Source organism: Oryctolagus cuniculus, chromosome 16, assembly GCF_964237555.1.
Source record: "Oryctolagus cuniculus chromosome 16, mOryCun1.1, whole genome shotgun sequence".
NCBI classification, from domain to species: domain Eukaryota; kingdom Metazoa; phylum Chordata; class Mammalia; order Lagomorpha; family Leporidae; genus Oryctolagus; species Oryctolagus cuniculus.
Window position 1 is genome coordinate 2959098 of NC_091447.1, and position 20365 is coordinate 2979462.

Genomic DNA, 20365 nt, shown 5'->3' on the forward strand with positions numbered 1-20365 from the left:
TCTCCTGCTCAATGTCTTTTTCTAGTATTCACATTATGCATGAGTTGTACCTTTTTTAGTTGTCCCATAGTCCTTTGATATGGTGTCCTTCATTTTGTGTGTGGGTGGTCTATTCTCTTTACTTTGGAGTTTTGGACATTTCTATTGATGTGTCCTCAAGTTCAGAGATCCTCCATGTGAAATCTACTACTAGCCCATCAATGGCATTCTTCATTTTTGTTATTGTGTTTTTCATCTCTAACATTTCTTCTTGATTACTTTTTATGGTTAAGAGTTACATCTTTCTGCTTGCATTGCACATCTGTTTTTGTTTGCTGTCTACTTTAGCATTTAAGTCCCATAGCACATGATATATTAATCATAGTTCTTTCAAATTTCTAGCCTGATACTTCCAACATCACTGCTGTGTCTGGTTCTGATGATTACACTACCTTTTTTTTAAAGATTTTATTTATTTATTTGAAAGGTAGAGTTACAGACAGTGAGAGGAAGAGACAGAGAGAGAAGTCTTCCACCCGCTGGTTCACTACTCAAATGGCCACAATGGCTGGGGCTGAGCCTCTCCAAAGCCAGGAGCCAGGAGTTTCTTACAGGTCTGCCACGTGTTTGCAGGGGCCCAAGCATCTGGACCATCTCCCACTGCTTTCCCAGGCCATAGCAGAGAGCTGGATTGGAAGAGGAGCAGGCAGGACTAGAACTGGCACCTATATGGGATGCCAGTGCTGCAGGTGGAGGATTAACCTACTGCACCACAGCACCAGTTCCTGCACTGCCTTTTAAAATGATTTATATTTTATTTTTTTTTTTACTTTTAGAATACCTGTTATTTTTTCTTGATAGTCAGACAATGTAAATGACCTTTATTAATAATTAAATTGTAGAGAGAGAGGCAGCATTCTGTACTCCTATGGTCTGATTTTTGTCTTAGCGAGCCTGTGTCTCTAGACTGAACTTTACAAGTTATTCTCAGTAACTTCCCCTTCCCCTTCCCCACCTCTACTAAAGTTTGGACAGGATGGCTGAAGTGGCCTGGGGTTGGGGAATTTCCTTCCCTCAGGATCCTTAGACACTTAAAAAAACAGTAGATTTGGCTCTGGTAAAATAGTTTCTTCTGAGGACATACCTACTCAATATTTTTTTTAAAAATCTATTTATTTAAAAGTCAAAATTAGAGAGAAAGAGAGAGAGAGATATCTCCCATCCACGGGTTCACTCCAAATGGTTCAATGGCTAGAACTGGGCCAGTCAAAAGCTACGAGCCAGGAGCTTCTTCCAGGTCTCTCATGTGGCAGTATTTGAGCCATCCTCCACTCCTCTCCCAGGTGCGTTAGCAGGGAGCTGGATTGGAGGTGGAACAGCCAGATCTCAAACTGGCACCCATATGGGATACTGGCATTGCAGGTGGTGGCTTCACTGGCTATACCACACCACAAGCCATAAATTTCTCAATATTATCAACTATAGGCAATGTCAGATGTATGTCCAAGAGTTAAAGTAATTATTATGGGTTTAGTAAGAAGATTATATATAAAAAATACTGATAACAAATTTCATTTTTTTTTTTTTTTTGACAGGCAAAGTGGACAGTGAGAGAGAGAGAGAGAAAGGTCTTCCTTTAGGCATTGTTTCACCCTCCAATGGCCGTGGCCGGCGCATCGCGCTGATCCGAAGGCAGGAGCCAGGTACTTATCCTGGTCTCCCATGGGATGCAGGGCCCAAGCACTTGGGCCATCCTCCACTGCACTCCCTGGCCATAGCAGAGAGCTGGCCTGGAAGAGGGGCAACCGGGACAGAATACGGCGCCCCGACTGGGACTAGAACCCGGTGTACTGGCGCCACAAGGCGGAGGATTAGCCTATTGAGCTGCGGTGCCGGCCACAAATTTCATTTTCATAACCTTATTATGCTAACAGAGTAAGTTTGATATTGCTGAACATATTTTTTATACTTTTCTGGTAAGATTTTTTTTTAATTTTTTTTTATTTGAAAGAGTTACAGAGAGAGAGGGAAGAAGAGAGACAGAGAGAGAGAAAGCGAGAAAGAGAGAGAGAGTTTACATTTACAAAACAAAACCGTGAGGTGGTGCAGAGTTCTACACACCACACCCGGCTTTCCATATTATTAACATCTTATATTAGTATATTTATTGTCATTAGTCATTAGTGAGCCACACTCAGCTTCCCCTCTTGTTTCTCTTAATCTGAACTCACTATCCCTCCCACTGCCACCAGCCTGCAGTAATCAGCATTCTGAGTGCAGATGGAGGGTTTTTTGTTTTTTTCTTGAGCTCCACATCTAAGGGAGAAATGCAGTTATTATCCTCCTATTACAGAGAAGAAAACGTGGGCTCAGATAATCAACAGGCCACAAAGCTAATACATTTCAGTGCTTGTTTTCTTTTCTTAAAGGTTGATTTATTCATTCAAAAGGAAGAACAATAGGAAGGGTGGTGGGGAGAGAGATCCCCCACCTGCTGGTCACTCCCCATGTATCAGCCACAGCCAGGGATGGTATAGGCCTAAGCCAGGAGCCAGGAATTCCTTCCATGTCTCCCACGAGGGTTGCAGAGGCCCAAACACGTGGATCTTATCTGCTCCCTCCCAGAACACACTGACAGGAAGCTAAATCGGAAGTGGAGTAGCTGGCACTCCTAGTGGAACTCTGCTATGGGGTGCAATCACCCCAAGTGGTGAATTCACTGCTACACCACCATGCCTGTCTCACGTGTACGTTTTCAGTCCAGGTTTAAACGTGTGACTGAAAGATGCAGACTGTGAAAGAAAGGGCAGGCTCTGTTTCCCGTGATACTGTGGTGCCGAGTATAACAGAGGGCCATGCAGAGGACCAGATGAACCACAGTGGAGACTCACAACCGGCCTCAGGAAGCTGGCCATCCTCAACAGTCAGGCCTCCTTTCTTTGTTCCAATTTCAAAACATGAAAGTTATTTCTCGTCACTATTAGAACATTTGGACTGAGATTGGTTATCGTGGTTGTATAATCTGGGGAAACCTTCTACTTCAAGGGGTAGGAAAACAACAAACAACAGGTATTCATTTCTGTAAAATTATAGGAGCTGGAACTTCAAGATCAAAATGTCTGCAGGATTGATGTCTTCCAAGGCCTCACTCGTTGTCAGAGCGGTGTGGTCAATGTGTTTTCCCCCTGTGTGTGTCTGCGTCCTGATCTTGTAGTTGGACAAAGGATATTAGCAGTGAGTGCTGTGGTCAGCAGGTTAGATCACCTTTGTTGAAGCCTGTGTGCCAGGAATGCTGGCTAGAGTGCTAGCTACTCTGCTTCTGATCCAGTTCCCTGCTAATGCCCCTGGGAAAAGCGGCAGGGGTTGGCACAGGTACTTGGACCCCTACTTATCCATGTGGGAGACCTGGATGAAGCTCCTGGCTTCTGGCTTCTGCCTGGCTCAGCCCTGGCCATTGCAACCATTTGGGGAGTAAACCAAACCTTCTCTCTCTCTCTGTATCTTTCCATAAATAAAAAAATAAATAAATGTATATACATATATATGTATTTTTAAGTATAGGACTCCAGACATATTGGATTAGGGCCCAATGTAATGGCCTTCTTCTAATGTACATACCTCTTTAGAGACCCTGTGCCCATATACCATCACACACACCAGACTGGGGTTAACTATTCTGAATAAAATAAAATGTTGATTTCAAAATAGGGGAATTAAACAAGAAAGTCAGCCTCCCTCCTCATCCCTCAGTATGCTCAGTAATCTGTATCTTCTTTTGTATTTTTAAGATTTGTTTTTTATTTGAAAGAGAAAGTTACAGAAAGAGAGAGAGCAAGAAAAAGAGAGGTCGTCCATTGGCTGGTTCACACCCCAAATAGCCGCAATGGCCTGAGCTGTACTGATCTAAATCCAGGAGCCAGAAGCTTCTTCCAGGACTGCCACGTGAGTGCAGGGGCCCAAGGACTTGGGCCCTCTTCTGCTGCTTTCCCAGGTGCATCAGCAGGGAGCTGGATTGGAACCAGCTCAAACTAGCACCCATATGGGATGCAGGCTGGAGCTTTAACCCACTGCACCACAGCACTGGCTCCTTCTGAGTAGATGACATGACTCAGGAATTTGCTAAGCCCAAAATTTTTTGGAGACTTTGTGAATTTCCTCTTGTACAATCCACATCTCAAATGTCCACAAACCCTCTGGTCATTAGATTCAAAATATATCCAGAATCTGACCTGTTCCTACTAATTCAGTTTTGACAATCATGATCTAGTCCAGAGCCCTTCATATTGGAATAGGCACCATTAAGAACCCCAAACGCAAAGCAGGAGTGTGGCACAGTGGTTAGATGCCAGTGAAGCTACCTATGTTCCACATTGGAGTACCTGGGTTCAAGTCCTGGCTCCACTCTCACTATGAGTCTTCTGCTAATGAGGACCAAGGAAGGCAGCAGGTGATGGTTCAAGGAGCTGCATTCCCCTGCCCCTATGTCAGAGACCCAGATCTAAATAGTGGCTCCTGGCTTTGGCCTGGCCCACCTGCTCCTAGGCATTGTAGGCATTTGGGAAGTAAATTAGTCTCTCTCTCTCTCTCTCTCTCTCTCAAATAAAAAAATCCTATAAGTTATTCAACACAGTGATAGCTTTCAAGGAATACATTTCTAGCAAGAAAGGTGAAGCCAGATATATCAATATAACCTGGGATGTGAAAGCGTCTAAGGCACAAAGCAAAGGAACATAACTAAACATTGGCTTGAGAAGATTTCTGTAAAGATTAATGAGTGTATTTCTTTAAAAAAATTAATTAATAAAATAATGATTTACCTGAACGATGGATGTGGTGCTGTGGCGCTTCCAGGGCCGGAATTAAGCCGCTCCAGACGAGGGACGGCCGTTCATGGCCAAGGTTGCTGAGCTTCTCCTGGCCTGCAGGCCCCTCGTTCTGCCTTCCCCACCTGTGGGTGGTGTGTGGGCGGCAGGGGTGCGGAAACCGGCCCGACCTCCGCTCTCCCGCCTTCTGCCTCGTGGCGATGGCGGGGGGTCGGGGTCCTGTGACGTGGCGGGGCATCGCTCGCCGTCGCCCTGCCTCCACGCGAGCCGTGCGGGGCCCCAGGAGCGGTCCAGGTCCTGCCTCAGGTGCCTGAAGCCCAGCGGTGGCGTTACTCCTGTCCCCCAGCGCCCTCTTCCGGGTGTTGCTGCTGCACGTGCCCCTTGGGAGTCTTGGAGGGGTCGAGGCGGTAAGAGAAGGGGAGACCCGTGGGTGCCTCGCTTCGCTGGAGGGAGGCTGCCGGTGTCGTGCCGTCCCCACGTGGGTGGGGAATTGGCTTGGCGGGCGCATGCCTGTGCGCTTGCCACCGCCCCGCCGGGGTGGTGTGTGCAGGGTGTGTGGAGCGGTCGCGGTGTGGTCCGGTCCTGCTCCCCGTTGGTCGCGTACCCGTGCGCTTCCGGGGCCTGAGGAGCGCGGGCGCCCGAGGGGCTGTGGGAACGGGATTGGTAACGAGCGCAGCCTGCGCTGGCCCTGGCCGCGGGTGCTCGAGGTGCCGTTTCTTGCCTATACCGCAGACCCCTCGCGCGATCGGTCTGGGGGGCGCTCCCGTGGTTGCCTCCTGCCGGCCCGGCGGGGGCGGTTGGGGTGGGGAGTGGCCCACCTTCGGTGAGGAACGCCTTCTCTAGCGATCCGAGAGGGGCGTGCCTTCTGACCGGGGTACCCTTATCCCGCGGCCGCCGTCCCTCCTGTGCTGAGTGCGTTGGGTGGCGTGTCCCACCCGTGCGCCCCGCTTTCCGCTTCTGTCGGGGGAGCGTAGTTGTGCGGGTGGGTCTGCCGGTCCCCGCGGTGGGAACCGGGGCGCTGCTCTTCCGGCCCTAACGGCCACGGCCCGCGCCTCCCGCTCCGTGTTGGGGGAGGGTCCCGCAGGGCCGGGCTGGCGGTCCGTCGCTCGTTTGTGTCGGGGGCGGCGCGCGCGCCCGTGTGTGCGCGCGCCTTCCGTGTCACTCTCCGTGCTGCCTTGTCGGCCGGGGCTTGGCGGGGGCGCGCGTGGTCTGTGGCTCAATAGGCTAATCCTCCGCCTGTGGCGCCGACACACCGGGTTCTAGTCCCGGTCCAGGCGCCGGATTCTGTCCCCGTTGCCCCTCTTCCAGGCCAGCTCTCTGCTGTGCCCGGGAGTGCAGTGGAGGATGGCCCAAGTCCTTGGGCCCTGCACCGCATGGGAGACCAGGAGAAGCACCTCGCTCCCGGTTTTGGATCAGCACAGTGCGCCGGCTGCATCACACCGGCCGCTATGGCCATTGGAGGGTGAACCAACGGTAAAGGAAGACCTTTCTCTCTGTCTCTCTCTCACTGTCCACTCTGCCTGTCAAAAAAATTTATTTATTTATTTTAAAGGCAGAGAGAGAGAGAGAGAGAAAAAATCTCCCATCCAATGTTTTACTCTCCAGATGTTAGCATCAGCCAGTGCTAGGACAGGCTGAAGCCAGGAGCCTGAAACTCTTAACTGGGCCTCCGACTTGGGAGACAGAAACTCAAATACTTAAGCCATTATCTGCTGCCTCTCAAGGTGCACATCAGCAGGTACTTGAATCAAGAATGAGAAAGGATTGGAACCCAGGCACTTTGATATGGGATGTGGGTGTCCTGAGGAATGTCAGCCTACACCAAATGCCCAAATCTTTTATTTATTTTTCTAAATTCTACCCATGGCCTATTAAAATGATATTACAATCCGCTAATCTGTTAAGATCATACTCTGGTTTATCAGCAGAACCTACAGGAATTGATGTTAAACTAGATACAGGGAATACGACAATAGAAGCAACAGGAATACTCCCAGGTATAAGCTGTGCAAGGAACTTTGACAGAGCAGATGAATAGACCCCAGTGCACTGCAACAAGCCAGCACTGCAATGAAAACATTTAGCAGAATATCTAACAAATCTATGAATTCATATGATGTGTCTGTACTAAGCAAAAATAAATGTTATGAACACATATGTGCTAGTATTTGCTTGGATATATGACTTCACTTCTCTTGGGTGAACATGAATGGCTCGATGTATGGTAAGTAACCAAGTTTAATTTTTGGAGAAGCAGCCACACAGATTTGCATGTTGGTTTGTGCCATTTTTTTATTTCCACCAGCAGTATAGGAAGGCTTCATTACTCTGCATCTTTGAATTATATCCATTTCAAGAGGTGCAAAGTAGCTGTGGGTTGCACATCCCTAATTACTAAAGGGGGTGAATATTTATGTCTAAGTACTTATTTGCCATATGAATGATCTATAGTGTGGTGTCTCTTCAAATCTCTGGCCCATTTTTAAAAAAATTACAGTAGGTGGCCTTTGAGTTTTGAATTAGCTCTTTGTTCTGAACCCAAGACTTTCATTAACTGTGGATTTGCAAGCATTTTTCTCAGAATGTGAATTACCTTTTCATTTTCTTGACAGTGACTTTCGAAGGATAGAGCTTTTATACTTTGTTGTTGTCCTGAGTTAATTAGGAAGAGGTGCAAGCCAAGTGGCTTTGGGTGTGTTTGTGTGAAAGGTCTCTGCTATTATTTTGGAGAATTATTATTTAGTAGTTTTTTTAAAAAGATTTATTTATTTATTTTAAAGGTAGAACTAGAGAGAGAGAGAGATAAATGTTTTGTCTGTGGATTCACCTGCAAATAACAGCAAGAGTCAGGACTGGCTAGGCTTCAGCCAGAGGACAGGAACTTCACCAGGGGCTCCCATGTGGGTGATAGGGACCCAAGCACTTGGGCCATCTTTTGCTGCTTTTTCTGGGCATTAGCAAGGAGATGGATTGGAAGCAGAGCAGCCAGGGCACAAACAGGTGCCCATGTGGGATACTTGCATCACAGTCAGTAGCTTAACCTACGGTGCTACAATGCCAACCCCCCAAGGAGGTTTTTCAATAGTGACAAATGTGTCAAGCAGATCCTAAGGCCTCAAATTCATTCCTTTGAACAAGACAGGTGACAATGAAGTACAACCGTGTTTCAGTGGTGGTGGTGAAAAATGACCAAAGATACCTTTCAGATATTCAGAAATAGCAGACTGTTTGAGGCTGCAGCTTTCAAATCTTCATAGGGGGCTGGCACTGTGACGTAGTGGGTAAAGCCGCCACCTGTAGTGCTGGCGTCCCATATTTTTGCTGGTTCGAGCCCCAGCTGCTCTACTTCTGATCCAGCTTTCTGCTATGGCCTGCGAAGGCAGTAGAATATGGCCCAAGTCCTTGGGCTCCTGCACTTGCATGGGAGACCTGGAAGAAGCTCCTGGCTCCTGGCATCAGATCAGTGCAGTTCTGGCCATTGCTGTCAATTGGGAATGAACCAGCAGATGGAAGACCTCTCTCTCTCTCTCTGCCACTCCTTCTCCCTGTATGACTCTGACTTTCAAATAAATAAATAATAAAATCTTTAAATAAAATCTTCATAGAGGGAGCATGTTAATCACAGATAAAATTATGTCTTGTTTACAAGTCTGTGAAACATACCATAAGCTGTAATATAATTCATCTGTCCTGAGAATCACATTCTGGGCAAGCCTGCATCTGTTTCGCTCTTCTCCTATGTAAGTCCAGTAGGCAGCCTGGTCACTCAGAAGCTAATCCTGTCATAATAAATAGATATTTCTCTGGCCTATTGTTAGCCATAGTGCCTCATGGGCAGATAATCCATTTTTCTATCAGTTACTTGCTTATGTGACCATACAACAATAAACTTGATGTAACAACATATTTTCCAAATCTACTAAAAAAAAAAAACGCACTTAAAACTTGTGAAAAATTCTGCTACTGACTTACATATTAACGACTTGAAAAATAATCACATCTTTCATTTCATTTCCCCTCCTCCTCCGGCTTGTTTAAGCAGAACTGAAGGTCCAATCCTTCATTAGAATGCCGGGACTTCAATTTGTTACTTCCTCCCAGTGTCTCTGCTTCCATGAATTGCAGGCTCCCCAGAGAAGTTGTAGTCTCAAAATAAATATCTACAGTGTGTTTGTTTTTAATGGGTTCATTTATTCTGTAGAAACAGCAGATGATAAATCAAATTGCAATAGGTTGTAAAGATAATTTAATAGGAGTATTTTCAAATATGTTGGGACACCACTGTCTTAATACTTGTGCACCTCGGCCAGTTTTCGGTGTGTCGTTGGCTCTACTATGTTGAGCCATACATAGGGACGCTTGTACAGACTGTGGCTGCCATGGAATGTGCCATTCCTGAACAAGAAAGTTTCAACTTATAAAATACAAAAAAATAAAGAGGAGGGCCCGGCGCCATGACTCACTTTGTTAATCCTCTGCCTGCGGCTCCAGCATCCCATATGGGCACTGGGTTCTAGTCCCAGTTGCTCCTCTTCCAGTCCAGCTCTCTGCTGTGGCCTAGGAGGGCAGTGGAGGATGGCCTAAGTGCTTGGGCCCTGCACCCGCATGGGAGATCGGGAAAAGGCTCCTGGCTCCTGGCTTCGAATCCTCGCAGCGCCAGCCGTAGTGGCCATTTGGGGGGGGTGAACCAATGGAGGGAAGACCAGTCTCTCTGTCTGTAACTCTACCTGTCAAATAAAAAAAAAAAAAAAACACTAAAAAAAAAGAAAAGAAACTATTTTTAAAAATAAAATAAAGAGGAGGAAACTGAGCTTTTCTGAAATGCCTTTGACTCCTTAGGGTGAGGCAGGAGAATGAAGAACATCGTGTTGTGGCTTTTTCATCGAGGCTGTAGTCTCCGAGACAGAGCTGCCCTGGACGTGTCCATAGAAAACTGAGCACATGGCATTTTGGATGACGACTTTAACAAGCAGTTATTCATTATGCAAAATCAGATCTCTCTCTCTCTCTCTCTCTCTCTCTCACTGCCTCTCCTCTCTCTGTGTAACTCTTTCAAATAAATAAATAAAATCTTTAAAAAGGTGGGGGAGCTGGTGCTGTGGTGCAGTGGGTTAACACCCTGGCCTGGGCACTGGTTTGAGACCGGCTGCTCCATTTCTGATCCAGCTCTCTGCTATGGCCTGGGAAAGTAGTAGAAGATGGCCCAAGTCCTTGGGCCCCTGCACCCATGTGGCATACCTGAAAGAACCTCCTGGCTCCAGGCTTTGGATCAGCACAGCTCCAACCATTGTGACCAATTGGGGAGTGAACTATTAGATGGAAGACCTCGCTCTCTCTCTCTCTTTCTCTCTCTGTGTAACTCTGACTTTCAAATAAATAAATCAATCTTTTTAAAAAAAATCAGAGATCAGTGAATTTAAATCATCATCATAACACTTTATTACAATACCATGATTTTGGGGTTTTTGTTTGTTTGTTTTTGTTTGTTTTTTTGGACAGTCAGAGTTAGACAGTGAGAGAGAGACAGAAAAAAAGGTCTTCCTTCCGTTGGTTCACCCTCCAAATGGCGATCTGAAGCTAGAAGCCAGGTGCCTCCTCCTGGTCTCCCATGTGGGTGCAGGGGCCCAAGCACTTGGGCTGTCCTCCACTGCCTTCCCGGGCCACAGCAGAGAACTGGACTGGAAGAGGAGCAACCAGGACAGAATCAGGCACCCCAACTGGGACTAGAACCTGGGATGCCGGTGCCGCAGGCGGAGGATCAGCCTAGTGAGCCGCAGCGCTGGCCTACTATACCATATTTTATCAACTGGAAGAATAACTTTAAAAATACAGCATGCAAGGAAAATAAATTTTTAAATCCTATTGGTTTGTTAATTATATTGCTAAGGAGAATACCTCCTTTCTTCTTAATTTTTACTTATGGTGCCTTATAAATACTTCGTTATTAACTGCAAAACTTCAGAAAGTGTCCTTAAACTAAACTTCTTTAATGAGTGCAAGTTTCATTATTTATTAGCCTGGATTCATGTGCTTATTCAGCAGAGAATACTTTTCTTGCAAAATAAAGAGTAAAGGAAACACATTTCTTCCAAATATATTATACACTATAAAATTTACAGTTTTAAGTTCATTGTAAAAAGAAATGAAGTTGCATGAATGGTTTATACATATCATGTCATAACTAAAAAGTACCAGAGCAAGTGTCACTTGCTTACAGAAGGTAAGGACTGTGTCATCTCTTGTGTGATTAGTAGCAAAAGTTAGTATTCCACTAGATGGAGCAAAAGGGGCGGAAGCATTACACAGTGCAAGTTCCTGAGTCAGGTCAAAGGGATTCTGAAATTAAAAATGACAAAACTTTTCAGAGAAATTACATATACATACATATTTATTTATTTTCATAGATTTTCAATATATTTACAACTTTCTGGAATTTTAAGGATGTTTGTACTTATTCATTTAAACATTGATACATTTCCTATATTATTGGGGGAAAATCTGTTTTATTTTCTTCTGCTTTGCACAATCTAACCAAATCCACAAGCACACATGGCAAAAGCTGTAAGGCTGTCTGCTGACTTCCATAACTTTGAAAGTTGCTTTGAAATTATAACCACTTGCAGCGATGTCACCCATGCTTGCGATGACTGGAACTTGTGAGTATTTGAGAGACAATTCACTTGAGCATCCATTCTTCCTAGTCCTTTCATATCTTAAATTCAGTTTTCTAATGTGAGATCCTGAAAGTCTGAGTGACACATCCAGTGTCATGTTTCTACTTTAATTGATGGGTAAATTCAGGCTGAGATGACTTCGAAAACTAATGACCTTGTGATCCTCAATCCCCAAATAATCATTCTATTCATCACTTTTTAATGTCATCATTATTATAGAATTTTATTTTTAAAATATCCAAGGTCAGCCTTGAAGAGTAGTTTATATCTTATTAAATTTTAAAGCAAATTGCATATTTATGAATTACTTTCCAATGAGAGAGAGAACACGTCACAGACAACACATAACACATTGTGTTACTAGTTAGAAAAATAAGCTGCCTTTCCTTTGCCAAAAGATATCCTTCAGGCCCAAGACAGAATCACTCTTTGGGGGATTTGTGAAGCAAACAGGCCAGTGGAAGGAAGGTGTGCAAGCCCACAAGCTGCTGATGAGAGGATTCTAGTGTCCTTTTATATTTAGGCTGTTTGCTTAGTTTATGCACACTTAATGAGTGCAGGGGATCTAGCATGAGAGGACTTCAGAAAATTCAGGGGGAAATGGGATGAAAAGATAAAAGTACTTGGGTGCAAAAATATTGAAAATTCACACATTGTTTTTGTGCAGTGTGCACTTTTGGTGAACTTTGTGCAAGCCCTTGATATTTGTTAATCTGTGATAAAGGTCACTGGCTGAGTGCGTATAAACACAGGGGATAGGCTCCTACCAGAGGGATTTTGGAGAGTTGAGGTTTAAATTGCTCAGTGCAGAGTCACCTGCTCGGGTTCAAGGTGGAGGAGGAGTTCTGGTTTATGACTCTATGGTGGGAGCATTTTGGAAAACACAGGTGCTCTTTCCTGCCTTCAAGGGCTTTGCAGATCCTGATAAAGATTTCCCTGCCGGATCCCATTGGTGAGCTGTGTCTCCTTGTGGAAAATTTAACTTCATGCCAAAGTGTGAAACCCCTACAATGAAGATTTCTCCCATCCAAATATCTTTGTTGGCAAGGTTGAGAAACATACAAAACTTACCAACCAAGCTAAGAAATGTTCAAATGAACTTTGTTCTAGCTCCCCACCCAGATAGAAACTTGGAGGGCAGGTTTTAAATATCCAATTATTCCTTAGAGTTCCAAACTACTGAGGGAGCCCCCAGCTCATGGCCTGTCCTGCTTGATGAGGGCAGGTGTGTGGACATCCACTAGATCTTATTCCAGCTCTGCCCATGCTTTGTCCGGTGTAGGAGGCCACACCCTGTGGAGTCTGCCCTCGGGACTGGACTAGGAACCGGTCCCCGCACAAGCCCTGCAAGCAGGTGCAGGGCAGTGTCAGCAGGAGATGCTGGAGTGTGTAAAGCAGGGTTCAGGCCAGGACTGTGGGAGGGATCCAGCCTGGGCTGCTCCTTTAGATCAACCATTTGCTACTCGCAGCCACGCAAGTTTAAAGTGGAAAACAAATCTTAAATAATGTGCTGTTTAGTCCTGCTCAGAACTACAAGCGTTAGACAATTCTGGGAATCATGTATTTAGTACAGTTGTGAAACAGCCTGCTATTTATTTTACACATTAAATAATAACTTAGAGCACTCTAAATACCAGAGCTTATGAAGTTACCAGAAGTACAGTCGTATCAGAGCTAAATTCAGGAATAAAGTTAAAGACAAGATTCTCCAAAATATCTACCAAGATGCTTATTTCACAAGAACTAACCATAAAATGCTACATTTAGTATTAAAACAAATTTTATTAATATAATGATCTGAGCTGCTTCTTCAAATTGCATCTGGGATTTGAATATTTAAGAATTTCCTCAGGACTTAGAGTCCCAAGCTTGTTGAAGGCTTATCAATCAAACATTATTGGGCAAAATGACCGATTCATTTTACATTTCAATAATAAATATGGAAGGAAAATTCAATTCATTTTTTTGTAATTGTTAAGATAAATAATTATTCTTAATCTGATCTTAAATTTGACCATAGAAATGTTAAAAGAAAAATGTTAAAAGAAAAAACAAACTGCAGTTTATAAAATTGAAGTACAGTATCATGATTTTGAAAATTATTGAAATAAGAATTTGTAGACTGGCGCCGCGGCTCACTAGGCTAATCCTCCACCTAGCGGCGCTGGCACACCGGGTTCTAGTCCTGGTCGGGGTGCCGGATTCTTTCCCAGTTGCCCCTCTTCCAGGCCTGCTGTGGCTCGGGAAGGCAGTGGATGATGGCCCAAGTGCTTGGGTCCTGCACCCCATGGGAGACCAGGATAAGTACCTGGCTCCTGCCTTTGGATCAGCGCGGTGCGCCAGCCACAACGCGCCAGCCGTGGTGGCCATTGGAGGGTGAACCAATGCCAAAAGGAAGACCTTTCTCTCTGTCTCTCTCTCTCACTATCCACTCTGCCTGTCAAAAAAAAAAAAAAAAAAAGAATTTGTAGAAGTTTGATAGAATTCTAGTATCTAGGTTTCAAAATAATTGTTTATTTCAACTAGGATTGTATAGCATGTTTCTAGAGAAATAGTCTCTCCTAATACCTGGGATGTGCTAGTGTTTATTCCTTACCAGGAATATTGAAATTCTATGAGATTCCTACATGTTTTTAAAGTACTCTATCCACAAAACATTGAATGGGTGTGTATGTGCATATATAAGAGAGAGAGGAAGAAGGAAAAGAGGAGGAGGAGGAGGGGTCATCATTATGTTATATATACTTCTGTTGTATGGGTTCCATGAAGAGTGTTTTTTAAAAGATTTATTTATTTATTTATTTATATGAAAGGCAGAGAGACACAGACACAAGGGGAGAGAGAGAGAGAGAGAAAGGTGCTTCCATCCTCTGTTTCACTCCACAAATGGTCCCAATGACTGGGGTGGGGCCAGGCTGAAGCCACCCAGGTATCCCACCTGAGGGGCCCAGGTACTTGGAGCCATCATCTGCTGTTTTCCCATGTTCATTAGTTCATCAGTAGGGAGCTGGGTTAGAAGCTTAGAAACCAGGACTCTCCCGTGGGATGCTGGATTGCATGCAGGCAGTGGTTTAACCTACTGCACCACAGTGCTGGTGCAGAGTATTCCATGAGGAGTATTTCAAGAGACAAGGGAAAAAGAGCCTCCTGAATTCCTCAGAGTTGAGCGGACACACAGCTAGTACTGGTGCTGCCTGTGAAACACAAGGAAACACCCTGCCAATCAGGGAAGCAGGTCTCTAAAATGTGATGCAGCACAAAGTGGAAGGAGGAAAGGTTTCACATCACTGGGTGAGTGTGTTAGTATTTAGGTGCTGTCTACAACACTGTAGCACAATCTTATGTATAAAATGTGGTGTAATCCTTGCTTCTGAATTTTATTTTCCAGACTGTTTTTCAGGAGCATTGATGTGACCAGTTGTATTTATGTCTGGGAGAACTACAGGCTCTGCAATTTGCCTGGGGATTCCCTGTGGACTTGGTACTTGACCTTCTTAGGAGTTGACTTTGGCTACTGCTGGTTCCATTGCATGGCTCATGGTAAGGAAGCTTTTATGGTCACTGATACTGAACTGCATTTGGTGCACAGTAGATTCCAGTAAATATTTATGGACTGAACAGGTAAGTGAACCAAATATTCCAGTTCAGAACATATAGACTGATTTTATACGTTAACTTTGAAATTTAAGAGTAATCAGAAGACAGTTTTCAAAAAAGTGTGGAATCATTGGAATTATATTCTCCTCACCCCTTGCTTCTAGTTTTAAAAAATGTACAGCTATAGCACTGGCCTAATAACATACCACCTTACCTAGTTCTTATGTGAACCTGCTTGGTAGAGGCTGCACACACTTGCATGTGGCATCAAACTTCACGTCCGGATTGTCAGGGTCATTCAGCAAAGCTGTGAAAGGTGTGGGATTCTGGGGATTGTGGGATGCCACAGTCCACTGGATTCCACATCTTGGCTCTACTTCAGCATTACAAATGAACATGCAATCGGCTAGATATTGGCCATATGCACTTAAAAGCTACTGCAGTTTTGCAAAATTTCTCATCTGAGGCAAAGACTTCTTAGGGCACAGCTCACTGAATTTGATTTTGGGGATTCTTGAATGCGGTTTCCACAAAAAAAAAAAAAAAGAAAAGTTTCCTTGTTGGAAGGGTCTGAACCTCTACAGGGGAAAGCATGGGTTGAGAGTGATTGCAGAGCCAAGTGGCATCAGTGATCTCTGGAGGAATCAGGCTGGCCAAAGGATCTCTGAAGGGAAGCACTTGTTTGGAAAAAGTGTTGCAGAGCAGAACTCAGGATTGCAGTGGGTGGTTGGTGGGGAGGAAGGAAGATGAAGAAAGCTGGAATAATAATAAAAAAGAGATGAGAGAGGGAAACGAGAGGCCTGAGAGCAGGTGACTTGCCAAGCCTTGTGTGTAGGAGTGTGTGTGACCACAAATCCTTCCTCAGCAAGGATGAAGGAAAACAGGAGTTGTATGGGCAAGTGTCACGAGCTTTTTATATAGCAATATTAGAGAGCACTTGAAACATACGCTTCTTCTGAGACTAGAGGGAGTGCTAATTTATTAAAACAAGTTGTAGTAAATAGAGAAGCTGTGGGGAGCAACTCGGACTATACTGTTACTGGAATTAAGACTTATTCTATACATCTGCTCTCCCACAATATGGCGCTGGGAGAGGAGAAAACAGCTTCTACCCAGCTGCCTCTCACCAACTTGACAAGCTGCAGGAGCTGCTCCTGATTGGAGGAGAGCAGCGTACTCGGCGTGTGGGTAGCAGAGTTGGGATTGGTGGAAGAGGACTATAAAGGAGGAGAGAGACAACATGCACCGGGAACATCTATCTGAAGGAACACCTGTGCAGCCCCCGAGAGAGCCGGCCGGCGGTGTGCCGCTCCCCCGCGGAAGTGGGGAAAGTGGCAGGGGGAACCGCCCTTCCACGGAGGTGGAAGGGACGGTAGCCAACCCGGGAAGAACCAGCAACAAACCCGGGGAGGGCCGAGCAGACAGAAGAACAGCGCAGGGTCCTGTGTCGTTCCTCCACGAAGATGGGGAGCGACATAATGGTGCCGTGACTCGGATATGAAGCCTAGGCAGGGTTTAGTGTTGTTCCTCCATGAAGAGGGGGAGAGAAAAGAAGCCAGAAAAAGTTATTGATTTTTGTGGATGACAGTGTTGTCTTTGAAAATAAGACACCGGCCTGCACCGTGGCTCAATAGGCTAATCCTCCACCTAGCGGTGCTGGCACACTGGGTTCTAGTCCCGGTCAGGGCACCGGATACTGTCCCAGTTGCCCCTCTTCCAGGCCAGCTCTCTGCTGTGGCCCGGGAAGGCAATGGAGGATGGCCCAAGTGCTTGGGCCCTGCACCCCACGGGAGACCAGGAGAAGCACCTGGCTCCTGCCTTTGGATCAGCGCGGTGTGCCAGCTGTGGCGGCCATTGGAGGGTGAACCAACGGCAAAGGAAGACCTTTCTCTCTGTCTCTCTCTCTCTTACTGTCCACTCTGCCTGTAAAAAAATTAAAAAAAAAAAAAAAAGAAAGAAAATAAGACACCAGCTACTGACATCATTTCCTTATGTAAAAATGCAAGAGGAGACACCCAAGTCAAGCAGGATTAAGGCTAAAATACAGCCTATCTAGCAAAGTCTTTGTATTTTATTGCAAAGTCATATCTTTCTCTTTAAAATAACCCCATTGACAGTATCTCTCATTTCCTATGCAATAAGGGGCACTGCTGAAAACGTTTTCATGGTATTACAAGTTTGGAAAATCTGCAAATTTGCTTAATATAACAAGAAACAATCAACTTAGTATCATAAATAGAAAACTTCATAAGTATGTCAATTGCAAGTGTTCTTAGCAAGAGAAGAGCAATAAAATAAACAATAGAAATGTGGAATCAAGGCCATTAAAATTATGCTTCCCATTAGAAAATTTTGAGCAGATTCCAGTGAAGGCAGCATTAAAAAAAATGAAAACCTTCTGGAAAAACACTCAGGACCTTCAGGCTGTGGAGCCTAACCAGAAGTTCAAAGACTTGTGACTTGTAATGGAAAGCTCATAGGAAAGAAATAAATTATGCAGTTAACTGTGTCAACCTTTGATATCATAGTGTATTTTAAAATTTTACATGCAAATAACAATGTAAAATACAAACATAAAGGTATGTGATATATAGAAATACACAAGGAAAAGAAAGAATTTTAGTACCAAGTTTCTTGAGCCTTTAAGATTACTGAGCCTAAAAAAAGAGTAATTGGCCTAATTTATTAAACTGAAAGTTTTCAGCAGCTTCAAAATACAAATCTCATCTCAAAATACTGCCAAAAAAATCTGGCTTCTACTTTAGGGTGTCACTTTCTTTCCACTGCTCTCAGTAAAATGATAGAATAAAAAACACACCCCACATCTTTATATGTTAAATATATAAGTGTTGAAGACACACAATAGGAATGCTGTATACTTGAAATTTTGTTTTCTCATGCATTTAAAATCACTGCTGGGTTCTTGGCTGTTGTTTGTGTTGTTTGGATTGCAGATATAAAGCTTTTTATTTAGAGGACAGACACATATTAGTATAAAGTAGTTTATTCTTAAAAATTTAATTCCACATTCATCTCTACATGAAAAAACAGAGGGATATTTGAAGTTGTATGTGTTCTTTATATTTTATTTTCTTCGTCTGGAATGAGAAAGAAATTGGTCATGATTATCAACACACCCAAGCAATGGTAGTACAATACTCTCTGCAGAGTCCTTTGATACCTTTAAAAGTAAACAGGAAATAAAATTTAATCTTAAAAGTATCCTGTTGGGGGCATGCGCTGCATTACAAAAGGGTGCATATTTTCCTTTGTACTTGTTGTAATCTATGTGAAATGTGAGAAAACAGGTAGGGATCTTGAAAGGGATTACTTGGGAGAGGCAAACAGGAAGCTCCCTGGGTGTGCGTAACAAACTGTGTCTACTCTTGTCTGGTGGTTCCATAAGTGTATTCAGTTGTAAAGATGCACAGAGTTAGTTATATACTTAAAATTTTTAAAAACTCATTTATTTATTGGAAGACAAAGAGAGAGAGAGAGAGAATGCAGGGAAAGAGAGAGAATTCTTCTATCTACTAGGGCACTTCCCAGATGGGGACAACAGCAAGAACTGAGCAAGGACTGGGGCTTATTGTTTCTCCCTGTTAATTCCTGCTAGAAAACATAGGCACCGCTTCCCCTCTGAGATCATTTCCAGGAGAGGCCCATCTTCTGCCTCTGAAATGTGGAGGCAGGGAAGGAGTTTGGTGATTCTGCTCCAAAACCCCATTGGAAGGGGATGCCCTCCTAGATGGAGCTTATTCTTATTTTTTTTTTATTTGACTGAGTTAGACAGTGAGAGAGAGAGAGACAGAAAGGTCTTCCTTCCATTGCATCACCCCACAAATGGCCACCACAGCTGGAACTACGGTGATACAGAGCCAGGAGCCAGGTGCCGCCTCCTGGTCTCCCATGCGGGTGCAGGGACCCAAGCACCTGGGCCATCCTCCACTGCCTTCCCGGGCCACAGCCGAGCTGGACTTGAAGAGCAGCAACCGGAACCAGAACCGGCGCCCATATGGGATGCCGGTGCCACAGGTGGAGGATTAGCCAAGTGAGCCATGGCGCCGGCCCTGGAGCTTATGCTTAATCATTGGCAGGTGCAGTCTTGAAGTCAGAGCCTCTACTGCCTTTGCTGTCCTTAGATTCAGTACATAGAAAAGGCACAAAAAACACATTTCAGGAACTGGTGGCATGGTGCAGACACCCCCTGGGACACATGCATCCTGTATGGGAGTGTCTGGGTTCTAGTCCTGGTTCTGCTTAGGATCCACCTTCCTGCCAGTGCCACCCTGGGAGGGAGCAGATGATTCTGAGCCCCAGGCTTCAGCCAGGCCAGGTCCCAGCTCTTACAAGCACGTCAGGAGTTGATGAGCAGGTGGAAGCGATGTCTTTTTCTCTCCTCCTCTCCCTCTCCCTCTCTCTCTTTCCTTTCTGTGTCTCTGCTTCTCAAATAAAATAAGAGTAAATAAATGGATTTTTAAAGGTACTTTTAAAGCAAAACCAATAACTGTGATCAAAGGGTTGGCACTGAGTTATTAAACAGGGAAATCATAGACTTGCTAATAAACAATATTTTAATAGTTTTGTGAATAAATTTAAAGGAAAAATTATTTGAAAGGGGAGGAATTAAGAAGACATGCTTTAACAGGGGAATACACCAATTTAAAGAAAGCTAGACAGAAGCTGATGTGGGGAGGCTTGCTGCGTTTCAAATGAGTTCAAGAGGAAAAGGCTTATATATGTAGTAGCCTTTAGAATTGTCTGGGAACGATATTCAATAAATATGATCTGAGTAAGCAAGGTTTTGTCCCAAGTAATTTGTTCAAAAGGAGAATTTTAGATAATATTTCCTTGATGTATATGGTACAGTAGCAAACAAAATATTTGAGCACGGAGATTTTAGACCACAAAAAGCCAAATTGAGTGGTATTCCATCCTCTTTCATTTTCTCAATAAGTATGCATCTGATTGAATTTAGCATACCAATCCTAAAGGAATCATCAACTAAACTCAGATCATTCTGAAGTCACAAATTTCACTTCTGCAATAATTTCTTCCACTCATGTTTAAGACCAGCTATCTCACACTGATTCCACACTAAATGCCAGAACACCTGTCTTACAAGCAGGTATGATCACGACTATTTACTTTTTCATGTTCATAGAATCAGTACATCATCACTTTAGTGATGTGCTAAGTGCAAAGATGAGTATGAAGTGAATAAATAAATATATAAATAAATAATTATATATAAAAATAATATTTTTAAAGATTTGTTTATTCATTTGAAAG

General features: G+C 44.2%; 1 protein-coding gene across 1 annotated transcript in view; it reads right to left on the reverse strand.

Moving 5' to 3' along the window:
* Nucleotides 1–11438, reverse strand: part of LOC103352529 (translation initiation factor IF-2) — a 32729-nt gene extending 21291 nt beyond the window's left edge. Inside the window, exons 1-3 of the mRNA XM_051834435.2 lie at nt 11382–11438; nt 10995–11138; nt 4797–5834 (exon numbers count right to left, since the gene is read on the reverse strand). Of these exons, the coding sequence (XP_051690395.2) occupies nt 4839–5834; nt 10995–11138; nt 11382–11438 (1197 nt within the window). The 3' untranslated portion in view covers nt 4797–4838. The remainder of the gene's footprint in view (nt 1–4796; nt 5835–10994; nt 11139–11381) is intronic.
* Nucleotides 11439–20365: the final 8927 nt, after the last annotated feature.